The following is a 13939-nucleotide window of genomic DNA, read 5'->3' as shown; positions in this document are numbered from 1 at the left end:
ATCGGTGCATTTGCCTTAATTGTTCAGGACTAATGTTTACACTGCAATAAGCAGACAAATGATTTGTCTTATGAAAAATACAATAAAGAAAATAATTGTGAGGTATATAAAATCGAACATGTGGAGTGTCTATAGGAATCTGTGCATTTTTTCTTTTGTATTTTTATCAGCAGCTAATTCAGCAGCGGTAATAGATCCACAATTATTATATCTGTCGGCATGCACACCCACACACACACACCCACATGCATACAACACACATTCATTAACAGACAACTGCCAACAGTTCAGCAATCTGTCAGCAATATACCCATTGCTTCTTTCTTATTCTTTCTGTTTCAGTTTTACTTTCGCTGCTCTCCTCATACTCTCCACTCTTACCTCTCTCTTCTTTACTATCCTTTTTTGCTCCTATTTTTCATTTATGGTTGGTAAGCATGCTACTGTTGACCATCTCAACTGTTTTAGTTTGTTAAGTAATAGTTGCTGGACTCATAGCACATGTTGTTTGTTAATTGTTGTTGTTAATGGACTATCTTTTAAAGTTATATCAGGTGGCAGTGTAAGTCAGTCCTGGTCTCAGGAAAACGCAACGTGCTGCTTTGTTTATGAGCCACCTCAATGGTGAATTAGTGCTGGGAGGGAGAGAAGGAGGGGATTGAGAGGAGGAGCATCATGAAAGATGACCTGCAATTCCATCAATATTCAGTTGGAGGAGATGGAGGTCTTAGCAAACTTAGTGTTTTTTTTACATGCACACACAGCTGGGGGAAGAATGGTACATGGTGGAGCTGTCATACTGGTTGTAGAGATGAGGAGAATGGTGGCGAAACTGAGGAGGCGAGTCAGTAAAAGCCTTGTCTGAAAAATGACAGATGTGTTTGCTTGTATGTGTGTACTAAGCGCGTGTGTGTGTGTGTGTGTGTGTGTGTGTGTGTATAAGGTTTTGACCATGGTCAGTCAGCCACCGTCCTGACCCCGTGGTGGTCTGTGGCACACACATGAATGGTTGCGTCACGTCTTGAGGATCAACGTTGCTCTTCGTAATCCCAGCACCTTGCAGTGAGGAAATGAATGGAGGGAGGTGACGAAGGATAAGAGACACTGTGGAGCAGAGCAAGGTCCAGCCAGGCGTGGATTGCATTTTCCCCCTGACAGAATTGATAAAGGGCACCAGGGACTGGATGGGATAAGCTGAGCTCCAGCTGACCCTCAGACCAAACCCAGCCTCTGAGCTCACAAGCTAAATCAGCCAACCAAATCCCAGGCTTTTACCTTTCATCTGTAGTGACAGGACTTCAAGTCCTTGAACAGTTCACTAATTAGCTGTGAGAATAATATTTTGCAAGTGGTGTGGCTAATAGCTTTATTTTTGCTTTAATTATTATTCTATGATTATTATAATAATCATTGGTATCCTTGAAGTGTGTACCGAAAGTCATGAATGGTGTAGTATACCAAATAAAACAAAAGTTAAAACTCAGTTTAACCTATGCAACCATACCTTTGTGACATTATAAATAAAATATATTGTGTTAATTACGTACTGTAGATCATGAGAAACAAGAATAATATATATATATATTAACATGTTCTACTCTGAAAGAAAAACAGAGATGTATTTGGACTGACCCTGTATGGGTGATGGATCAGTTTGTTGATATGCAGTTGTCTTGTCAAAATTTCATTGGTCAACAAATTACCCTTTTTATGTTGTAGCCAGTTATTTTATTTAAAGGCTGTGTCTGAGACTGTGGTCTTCTCACCCTCTCTGTAGAACATGCTATTTAAAGATTCACTTATCAGCCACAACCATATTAAACGTGTAACTGGTTTTAATGTTGTGACTGATCAGTGCATGTGATTTATAGAAGAGTGAAGGAGGTCTGTAAAAATGTGTGAAACAGTGGGTGCCACTTGTGGCTTTTAAGATACTAATGGTATGACACTCTCTTTGTCTCCCACACATACACACACACACACACACACACACACACACACAAACTATTAAAAGTGTGGCATCCTCAGATGACCTTTGTGTTCCCTTTGCTGGATGTGCTACGCTGCTCCAAACAGAGCTGGGCTGTAACTCAGTATTGTGTTTACGAGCTGCCGGGAAAGCTACTAAATTAATTAGGCTTCCCCCTGGTGGCTGAGATGACTCACTGATGACCTTAGTAGACACAAATTTATACACACACTAACATGCACACAAGGATGTACAAGTACAGGCAAATAAACACTGATGGTGATGCAAAAGTAGCACATATTTCACTTTTTTTCCTACTCTTTTTTGGTACAGACATTCACACCCCTTTCTAGTCGTCATTAAGTCCACAGGAAAAAAAGGACAATGCCAGATAGTATAAAGATATGATGACTGGAACACGGGGAATTCAGCAACAGGTCCAAATGGATTTCTTTCTGTTCCTACATCTCCTATTTCCAGAAATTATACCTGTTAGAACAGTGTGTACAAAAACTGTTAAACTGGTTAGTACTTGAATTCCACCAGTGTAATGTGTACTTTTGCCTACTCCCCTTTTTTCTCTGCTTCTTCCACTGCCCTTTGCAATAGGGCTGCACAATATGAATATAAAAAAAAAATCATATTGCAATTACTTTGGAACATGTGATGTGATTTTTGCCGGGGCTTGTACCTAACAAGCATTGTCCCTTACATTTGGAGAGTCTGATTTGTAGGCTGGGGGCATCAATGTAGCACCACAGCACTCATGATGCTAACAATGCACAAAAATGTTGTGACTGCAGCTCCTGCAATTTGGATATTGCGTTTGGCCATATTATGATATTGATCATATTTCGATTAATTGTGCAGCCCTACTTTGCAAGTGTAAGCTAGTGGGGTGGGTAGAGAGGGAATGGGGATTCATTATTTGAACCGAGAATGTGTTACATAGAGTTCAAGTTAGTTTTGCCCAGAACTGAGCTCATCTTACTCTGTCGTTTGATAATTATTGTTTAAACACAGGGTGATGAGGAGGGGGGATGATGTCGGATCAGTGTGAAAACGGGGAGAGGAAAGAAATGATGAAGTAAGGGAAGAAAAATGTCACCTCCTATCTTCGATCTGCCCATAGCTAAAAGGAGAGGAAACTGTAATGATGATTATTAGACTGGGGAATATTTTCCCCCTCTCATATTTCCATCTGATTTCCCAGATTCCCCTCATCGAAAAGACATATGCATATATGTGTGTGTGTGTGTGTGTGTGTGTGTGTGTGTGTGTGTGTGTGTGTGTGTCACTGACGCAATTCTAGGCTTCTCCCAAGAAAACAGAGAATAATGGTTCAAGTCTCTGTTTTTTGTTCTTGGCATCAACTAACCTGCCATGTAAGATTTGTCATCGCTCATACTATTTCCGTGTCTTTTCCCTCTTTCCGCACTTATCCTGTCATTTTGGGACACCTGCCACCAACTTGCCTTCTTCTCAGTTTCCGCTTTCATTTAAAACTGAGACTCCCACTATATCCTTAGGCTGAGGTCACACTCGCTCGATGGGGCTTTCTCTGTCTCACCTACGACTCCCCTGCTCTGGTTTCACCGGTAGATAATTAGATTGTCCTGGTGCCTGGATGCAGTGCAGCATGTCAACTCTACCAAAATAACTTGCCTTGCCAGCACGCTTCTACTCTAATTCCCTTAAGTGTGTCCCTTTTCTGGCCTGTGTGTACTTGCCTGTGTGCTCCACATCTGTCTGTAAATGTGTTTGTGTAAAGGCCTGTGTCTCTATCATCCTGTCTGCCTGTGTGTCTGTCTACTCACTCCCTCACCATTCTTCAAAGTCAGCCATTTCCTGACGTCCTCAGTGGTGCAGAGCACTGTGAAGCGTCACCGTGGTGACTGCATCTTGAGTGACAGCTGAGTCGCAGGCTATCTGATAACTTCAACCTTCAATTAAATGCTATCTGTGGCTCCCCTTTTTTCCCGAGCACACACTCACACACACGTTGATAGGCAGCTGACAGACAGCTCAGCATGTCATTTCTGTTGACCTTCAGGCATCTGATAGGATGTGTGGCATGTCTTTTAAGTGTGTCGCTGTCCCTGTTTTATTCCCTGTGTATTTTATTTGCCAACTGTTAAATGCCCAGGTGCGCATGCACACTCAGACACCACCCTTTCTTTGCTGATTCTGTGAAATGCGACCCTCAGTAAGCCGTTGAGCAACTGGTAAACAGGACAGTCTACACTCTTCTTGCCAGTTCCTAGAGGGCAGAGAGAAGATAATGATCACTTGTATAGATAGGACTTTAAAAATTATGAGATAGGGCTCTACGGTTGGTGTTTCTGTGGCAGTAGTGTTCATCTTTTTTTAGGGGGCTGTCATGGTACTTAAGGTTGTTTACATGAGTAATGGTTTCCTCAGAGGAACAGATGTTTGATCCCAATGCATGTCTTCATTTTCTAGTTATTAGTCCGTATTTTGAAGGTAAATGAATCCAGTCGAAGACTGCAAATGACTTCTCGCCTGAAAAATAGCAGAGAAATGGTTGATCAATATTGGTTCTGTAAACTCTTTTGTCAGAGACACAAGACTGGTTTCTTTTGTTGTTGTCATCTGTGTATTGTAGTTAGAAGAAAAATCCTCACCAACTTTGCTGTTGTCTTTAAATGGTGCCTTTCTTTAAATACAAAAATCTTTATGCAACAAAAAAACTGTAATTAATACATGGAATAAAAGAGAGTGCAAATATAATAATATATTAAAAATAATATGAAATAATATGAACAGTTTGCTCAAATATTTAACAGAAATTGATAAATGCTTTATTGCTTCATGCTGCTTCACTTCTGCTGCAAGGTACAAAGATTTGAGAGTACCAAAAAAAGGGCTCTGGTGGTGTGAGCAGCCAAGTTCTCCTGGACCTTTCTTTTTCATTGCAGTAAAATTGTCCGGCCAAACCAGCCAGTTCCCTGCACAGGGATAGTCATTAAGCTTGTTCCCATGAGGGTGTCATCACTTATCATGCCAGCTCCTGATATCCTTCTGACCCCCTTAAGTCATTACCAGTCTTGGAAATGTACCGCCCCACACCTCACCTCACTTCACTGACAGAGCAGCAGAGTGGAGGATTTTGATATCTCCAGCTAGCCAGCCATGCATGATGATGATAATTTGATGAACGGATGGTTTTCTAGTTAGCTATTTGATGAGGAGGGTAATTACAATGATAATTTAAACAGAGAGGACTATTTGTTGTAGTCAGTTAACATGACGAAGGGCAACAGTATAAGCTGTTAAATGTGTATTTATAACTGCACCAAAGCCAGTGGTTGCTTGCATATTAGCAAATTGTGCTTGTATACTGTAAATGGATGGCGACTTGTGATACCTTGGCCTGTCTGTCCCTGAAGTCATTAAACTGAGAGGCACAGAGAGGTGAAAACGGAGAATGAAGGACAAAGGAAGTAGGTTTACCACACAGGGATCAAAGGCTGCACCGGGGACATAGTGTCAGCTTATACAGAATCTGTGAGCATAGACTAGATTCCTGATGCATGATTTTTTTCAACTACTGCCAACATCAATGTTTTTTAGTTTTAAAAAGAACCGTGATGATACACACTGCTGTATCAATGCTATCATTTCTTCTTCTTTTAACATGAATTCTGAGAAATTCTTGGCAGGGATCTCATCTATTAGGTTAATAAAAAGATGTGATAAATCCAGAGAAGTAGTTTATTTTTATAGTAGAACAATGAATTTTCAAAGTACTATCAGATGATGCATATATTCAGTGTACTGAACTGAAATCTAAGCCAAAACTGACCTTTGTTCAACTGGAGACACTTGCTCAAGGAATGGACCATTTATTGCAAGTAGTTAAACAACAAGAACCATGCTGAAAGAACTAATCCCCAGCATAAACACTTGAGCTATGGTATGCAAGACATAGTTGCAAACATACACAGGCACTGGATCTTAGCATTGTCAACAATACCAAAAACTTCAATACATTAGGTTATATATGAACCTGTCTTCCCCTGAAAACAACACAATATATTCCATATCATCCTGTACATCTGTTTGAATATGATTGGATTTTACTAGTCAGCTGGTAGTCTGTCAGCTGATGTATGAGTCAAAGATGATGAAGCTTGAATGAAATAGCTGATGCCTGATCAGATAATGCAAGTGCGACTTCAGCGCTCTGCCTGAACTAACACAATGCTCTATTAAAAGGATTGAGTATTGGCCAGATGTGACTAATCTAAATTAGATACTGTTTCCCTCCCTCTCTTTATGATAGGCTTGTGGATAAGGTAGCAGAGCATGGCTAACATTATTCCACAGCTTTATCAAAGGGCAGTCTTCTATTGACTTATGATGATTAACTAATGCTCAAGTGAACATAGAGGGATAGATTGAATGTTATTTAGCGTCTTCCTACTCATTTTTTTCTTTTTACAGTTTGCTTATCTAGAACTTCACAAACTTTGTCCTTTGCTTCTTTCCATCACGTCTTCCAAACTTTCAGCCGACATCAATCTTTATGCTTTCCACCTCTTCGTCTTCACTGTATTTCCACCCTGCCTGCAACCCCGAAAATAAACCCAAACAGAATTATCAAAGGAGCCATGGATTAGGCGCTAAATGCTGGATGTGCTGAATAGAGAGCTTTGAAGTCTATCGGGCTTTGAGACGAAGATGTCATCATTGGAATCTAAGTCTAATTTACACTCCTTCATCGTCCCAGCCTCACCACCTCTGTCCCTCCTGTAGATCAAGCATGCAAACTGCTGTAGGTTATGCACTTACTGCTCCTCATCCCCATATTCCCTCCATTTGGTCCTTTTAGAGTGTGGAAAAGATATGTAGCGCTACTGTGTGTGTGTGTGTGTGTGGAGATCAGGTCACAAAATTAAGGTAAGTAAGATGGATTAATTGAATGGTGGAACATTTCCACCCAAAGATGAATGAGTGATAAAAGACAGGCAGCCGGCTGGTGGCTAGGGAGGTTGTGTGTAGTCAGAGAGAATCATTGATTTGTGCTGTGAGAGACCCATGAAGTACGAGAGGATGACGGATATGCAGAAGAGGAAAAAGCAAGATCCTGTGTACTAATACATAGAGGAAAAGGAAGTGTGCTCTGTTTCCAGAACCTATGAATGGATACAGAGAGGAGAAAGTGTGGAAAGAGAGGGAGGTGTTTTTGGCACTCAAGAACAGTGTTCAACTCTGTGCCCTCTCTGAAGCCTCCAAATACCATAACTTGAAGTGAAATAGACAGAAGGTATCTTTTGACATGAGGGAAAGGGGAGTTTTTCTGTGATAAATAGTTAGTCAATACTTTGGTATGAGCCGTTTCGCAAGCATACATAAAGGGAGGGTTAGAGTCAAGTGAGATGAGGAGTGAAAAGATGGGTAAAGACTGAGAGATGGCCGTGTCTGGTGTAACCACAGATTCCACCTTGCTTTGATACATTGCACTGAATGAACTGTTCCTCATTTCCATAAGCCCAGCAAGGCCGGCTAATAAGTGATTGGTATTCTCCTCCTGGCCTGGCCCCGCTCTTTGATAAGCCCTGCGCGCACACACAGCCAGAGAGCATGATCTCATTTCCTGTCTCCCCACCACCACAAACAAACACCGTCAAAGGCACAATTGTTCTGCTTCTCTGAGCATTGTTGGTGGAACTGCTGTTGTTTCTCAGTTGTTCACACAGAAACAAACCACAATGCACATGCACACAAACCCATGCGACAATCAGCACTGGGTGCCGAGGGTGTCTGCAAGAGTTCACCCCATGTATTGTGGTTACACACACACACACACACACTCGCGCTCATATACACACAGTGTCACAGACGTAGATATGCTCACAACAAAACCCGCCTGTGGAGTAGCGATAACTGGGGCTAAACAAAGGCCCTTTAATGTCAGTGTAAGCCCTTGTCCTGAAGGGGGCTTTGTGTGTATGTGTAAGAGTCAGTGTGTGTCTATGTCTGTGTCTGTCTCTGTCTGTCTGTCCTTCTGTGTTCACACACAAACTATGTTTGTATATACTATATGTGCTTCTCTTTATTTGTGTTTGTTTGAAAAACACAAAGAAAACTGAGATAAAATGAGACTGAAACAGCAGAGCAAGGAAACCAATATGTCCACCAAAGGTCCCAACAGTCTTCTAATGCTGTCAGTGAGCAGGGGAAACGGGAGAATACAGCAAAGTTACAAAGAGAAAGAGAGACTGCTGGGAGTTTCCAAGTCAGCAAAAAACATAGTTTATGCACATATCCTGTTCACCAGATGGTTGCTGACAGTTTTTGATTAAACAGAGCTGTTAAATACACAATACTGATCAAAAGTTTAGACACACACTATCCAAATTTTGGATAGTGTGAGGAACTGTACATACTTTTTTTTTTGTTCAACCCCAAAATGACTTGTTGCTCTCTGTTGCTAGTCACAGGCAATCAGGCAGCGATGGAGAATATAGAACTGTTAATGGCAATTATCACAATTTTACTGAGAAACTTTTTTTGTTGATGAATTAATTGTTAAAAGTCTGTTCAGTTTGCTTCCAGGGCTCCTGGAGGGTGCAAAGCTGGCAAATTCAGCCAAAAAAAGCCATGGTGGTTCCCAGACATGACTTGTTTTTTTTTTTAAAAACCTCAGTCTGGGGAGCAAGTGCAGTTGATGTAACAGCAGGAATATAGAGGATGAAAACTAGCTTTTTTTAGTAGGTGCGGAGGAGGCTAGATAGTTTAGCAAGAGGAGGTGAAGAGAGGATAGTGTATTTGGCAATGAGGGCACTGTATCCATCCTACTCCTCTGGCTGTACTGAGTGGAGTTCCTGGCAGGCTCAGTGGCCCTGCACCCTTCTGATAACTCACCCGCTTGGCTCCCCATTGTTTCTACATTCCAGTGGCTTGAAATGGAGGGCACCTTTTCTAACAGCATATCAACATCCATGAGAAGAATGTCAAACCCTCAGCACAAACCAGGAAGCGAGGCAGGAGAGAGGGAGAGCTTTATTCCATCGCTGATGATGTTGGCTTCTTTTTTTTTTTTTATATACACCAGAGTTACACTTTGAGCTGTAAGGTTTTAATAGGATGAGGCAGTGTTGCTTGTTGATTGAGAGTGAGGTGAGATGCTTGAAGCGTGGTCATTTGATGTGTGTTAGCTATTAAATTTTCCTTGAGTGATGCCTGTGAATTAAACTTGCGGTGACTGCTTGGCCAGACACGGCGCCTGCTCTGTGCTGTGCCCTCTGCCCACATGTGTGTGTGTGTGCATGCCTCTAGCATTAAAACACATCTGACACTGGTGCACCAGCTTTTACCCAGAAGCTCTTACTCCATGGGAGGGCTGTCCATAAAACCTGAGCCATACGCACGTAAACCTCCCGCTCTAACCCTTTATTCCTAAGCAACCTCTCAGATGGAGTTCCACATCTAGAGTGGGAAAAGTGTGAGAATGCAGTGGCAGTGTTGGTCCCTCATGTTCACACAACCTCTCCCACTGCTGGAAAAACAAGATGTTCGTGACTTATTCCCCCCTCTGCTTTTGTGTCATCATCTCTCTAAACCCTCTTCTCTTTATTTCACTTCGGCCCCTGCTCGATGTCAAGTGCAATTGTCATCAGCATATTCATGTCCATAGAGAATAACATCCACTGTCACAGGGAGAGAAGTATTAGCAACATGGTGAGAGAAGGCCACAGAGTAAAATATTAAATGTCCTTTCTGTATCATTTTGGGATTTTCCAACCGGCAACCACCTCAGATCAGTCAGTCCTTTTGACATCTTGGGCTTGCTCTGTAATACATCTACTGTTATGTCTTTAATATATTCATGGTGTGTAGATCTGATGGGATTTGGACTGATGAAACATATTGTTGCCCCTGTAGCCTGTAAGGCTGGTGGGAAATGTCACATGGCCTATCTCCAGAGGAGCCTACATATAAATATAGAAACCTTTAAAACCTTGTAGGTATAAAACATTTTGTGTGCCAAATGACAGCAAGCATTTTTTCAAATGTGGCATTGCAGTTGCTAGCAGGGAAGCTGTATAACAACATGCTGGACTCTCGCCTTTGTGTAATAGGTTAGAGGCTGTGTATGTGTGTTGTATAGTAGTACCACAGCACCACCATAATGCCCAGAGCTTGGGGTCCACCCTTGTCTGCAACAGGACTATGATGCAGACAGACAGCCCCTCTCCTGTGCTCCTTGAGGCGCTGTGTTTGTGTGTGTGTGATTATGTACAACTCAGAAGCAGGCCAGCATGCACCGTTGGTGGCTGACCTCCAAGGACAGGTGCCCCTGCATCCTTGAGTAAGCACACAGTAAGCACCCTCACAAAATAGCCCCTGCACCCGTTTCCTCGATTAGAGATAACCAAACAGACAGTTGCCTTGTGACAGAGAAACACACGCATGAAGCCTGTGTAGCTGCATGCTGTGATCATCCGCAGGGACTCCAGCATCTCTGCAGCCACGGGGTGTGTCTTTCCTGCCGGAGACAGACAGGCTACGGATGCAGGCAAGCCCAGTGACAGGGACAAGGAAAACAACAGCCTGGAGTTTTTGACTGTCCTCACTAGTGTTAGTTTATATTGTTTAGGGGGAATGCACCAACATCGCTTTAAATTTGTAACCCCTCTGTAATTAAATGTGACTTCTCTGATGGCCTTTTGAATTTTGCAGAGGCATTGGTGCGGCGGAGTGCGTAAGCAGATGTGACTGTGTTTAAGAATTTAATGCAGGGGTGTCACGGCTCATTGTAACAGCTCAAGAGATGAACAGTTGTGCCTCTCATTGTCAAGGAAAGCTCTCCACTGTGCCATTTGAATATTTCAGGTTTGGAAATTTAACTTGAGTGAAAATGTCCCATTTTAACAGTGTCAGAGATCTCTCACCCATCACAGTCTCCACCAGCCAGTGTGTGCAGTGTTTAAACATGGGTGGTTTGTTTACCACTTAATGCATTACTGTGCTCCCCAGCTCTTTCCTTCTGTTTTTATTTTGGCTGAAAATTGTGTTGGATTATTTCAACACATTTTCCCTTTATCCTGTTGGAAGCCAGTTTCAAGTGGAGAGGATTACGTCGGTAAATACGTTTCCTTTTGGTACAAAGCTCCCAAGCCACTCACAAGTGAAAGGGGGCCTTGATAAGAAAATTGTGTCAAGCAAACTACCTCACGTCACAACTCGCCTCCCCCTCTCCACTACATTTTCCCCCCACCATTTCCACCCAGACTCATTCTGGATAGTTAGTTTTATATTTTCTGTTCAGGACTATTTTGATATCAAGTGGGAATGATAAAGTAGGGGCAAGCCAACCTTAGTGTGGCCTGTGCTTATATGTGCTAATATTAAGTCAGGCGTAAAAAAAAAACTTTAAAATGATTCTGTTAGGAAGTCTGTATCATTTGAACACTCTTCTTCCTTGTTAATATTTTATAAACTCCAGTTCCAAGTGATGAGGAGAATAAAAACAAACATGTAGCTGTTTTAACGTTTAATGTTGCAGGTGACTAGTGAAATGCACTATATTTGATTTGAGTCTTGATTCTTCAGTTACGTGAGATAAATACCAATGTAGTGTATAGTGCCTTTTAGAATTTATCCTGGAAACTTGCTTCTACATTCAACAAGTGAGCAACACTGTTGTTTACTTGGATATAAAATTACATGAAGTGCACATTAGAGGCTGAATTGCAAACACATTTCCCCTGTTATAAAACCTTGGACCAAGGAGCTGTTTTCCTTGGCCAATGGAAAAATGACTAATGACATATGGCTCAATATTTTTTTGCTCTACATGTGCATAAAAACCTGAACCACCACTGTTCTGAATATTTTAAATAATAAATCCAATCCCATACAGCTGCACATGGACTGTTAGTAGCAGATCCACTTTAATGATAACTTTGAGCATAGAGAGGGCAGAAACTCAAAGTCTGCTCACTAATTCATCTGTACTGTTTGTGTTGATAAGACACCAGCCTGATATCTGCAGAGTGCTGCTAGCTAGCATAAGCTACCCAGCAGGGAAAGACTGAATAAAGTAGAATTCACACAGTTTCACAACTCACATCCAGAGATAATGTCTTCAACAAACACAGAGCTCAGATCAGATCAGTCTTTTTTCAGTCTGTCTTTCTCATAGATCTCTGGGTTTGCTCCAAAATAGTCAGAGAGATAGCTTACCTTCTGTGTCATGACTGTCCCATGAACTGCAACATAGAGCAGCTCAGAGTGTTTTTGTTTTACAAAGGACAGGACTATTGTGGTTCATGGCCACTCTTATGGCCAGCTTTAAGATCATCTACGTTATTTGTAACTTAAAATAATCTTTTTGTGCGTGCTGTAAAAATTCCATATAGTAGGCATTTTAAACATCATACATCCCTAACTCACCCATTTGCAACAGGTAACCACTGCATATACATAACATTTAGTACAGATGAGAAAAGGCACACATGCAAAGATCAGTCTTGGTATTTTAAGAATCAACATTGGAGTATCCAAATAAAATTAATCAGAAAATTTATTTTTATTCATTTTTCAGTAAATTTTTTAATGCAACCCTAGTGGGGGCTAGCCATCGTTTTTGTCTGAGAAGGGCATAAAGTGACGTGCTGATGGAGTAGATTTGGTGTGTTGTGTGTAGTCATGGCCACAACTCACAGAAAGTGGAGTCTCTATGTATGTATGTCCATGTTTCAGCCATAGACTCACTGGTTCATTCCTCTCTCTCTGTATCTGCAGTATAACTTTGTTGGGAGAATCCTTGGCCCTCGGGGACTCACAGCCAAACAGTTGGAAGCAGAGACGGGATGCAAAATCATGGTGCGAGGCAAGAGCTCCATGAGAGACAAGAAGAAGGTAAGTTCATCAGCATGGCGGTGTGCCCACAGTTAATGTGTTTTACCTCTTGATAACAATGTTACTCAGTAGATTCCACTCACACAAATTAAAACACCTATTTTGTCAAACCAGCACACACCAAAGCTCACCTCTTTCTCTCTCCACAAGGATCTGTCTTGAAATATTACACAATAAAGTGAAACTTGGTGGGACTGCTGTCATTCAGTAACATCCCAGTAGCCCTGTAGAAACATGAGGCAGACACACGTTGAGTTGATGCCTGGTGGCTGCATTCTGACATTTGATAGGGCTGTTTGCACAAAGCTGTGCAGTGGAAAGTACAGAAGGCAGTAGTAAGCAGGCAGCCAAGGCCAGGGAGCTGCCTCTATTTCTGGACCTGCTGAGCTGAGGTTGGAGACATAAAAGGCTAATGTTGAGTGTCCACACATCCCATGACCCAAGGGGTGAATGTAGGCAAAAACCTATTTGTATTATTTTACCTGGAAAATGTGGATTTGCACAAAATTTTGGCCTGAACCAGCCACGGCATTTCAAAATCCAGACTGATAATGTTGCAAAATAATGTTGATGAACGTCAGTCAGACCATTTTTGGTAGTCCTGTATCGCACTTCGGTCAGGTCAGCCCTTTTAAGCCCACACAGTTGACTCCTGGCATATTACATATTGAATTTTGATACATTATATGATTCCGATTAAAGCAGATAATTGAATGATGAAAACCTGAACTTTGAATGCAAACAACTTGTGTGCTTTCCCAAGGCGTTCCAAAGTGTGTCAGATCAGATTTGTTGATGTTCTTTGAAGTTTCTGTGAGGACAAATTGACAGTTTTTATTTCAAGCATCTGTGCATTTTTTGCCCATGAGCTTCAGCCGTGCTATCATGGCTGCCTTTGGCTGTTTTGCTGGTTATTTTTTCTTCATTGAGTGACACCTTTTGGAGTTATCTTATTTTTTTCCTTTTGTCTGTACTTCCCAATTGCCCAGATTTGCCAGGCAGTGGTGCTATATTACAATGCATTATATTACAAGTCTGAAGTGTAAGTGTATTTCATCCCTCTTGGAATGGGAATCA

The 13939-nt window shown here is 41.7% G+C and overlaps 1 protein-coding gene across 8 annotated transcripts in view; it reads left to right on the top strand.

Moving 5' to 3' along the window:
• The window catches only part of qkia (QKI, KH domain containing, RNA binding a), a 72216-nt gene that overhangs the window by 26290 nt on the left and 31987 nt on the right, over positions 1–13939 (top strand). For all 8 annotated transcript variants that reach the window (XM_071499139.1, XM_071499137.1, XM_071499135.1 and 5 more), the window contains exon 3: positions 12746–12862. In XM_071499139.1, the coding sequence (XP_071355240.1) occupies positions 12746–12862 (117 nt within the window). The remainder of the gene's footprint in view (positions 1–12745; positions 12863–13939) is intronic.

The sequence above is a fragment of the Trachinotus anak genome, unplaced genomic scaffold (genome assembly GCF_046630095.1).
Source record: "Trachinotus anak isolate AG129_WGS33_773 ecotype Australia unplaced genomic scaffold, CSIRO_AGI_Tana_v1 ptg000015l, whole genome shotgun sequence".
NCBI classification, from domain to species: Eukaryota; Metazoa; Chordata; class Actinopteri; order Carangiformes; family Carangidae; genus Trachinotus; species Trachinotus anak.
The sequence above is the reverse complement of the archived record's forward strand: the minus strand, read 5'-3'. Positions and strand labels throughout refer to the sequence as shown.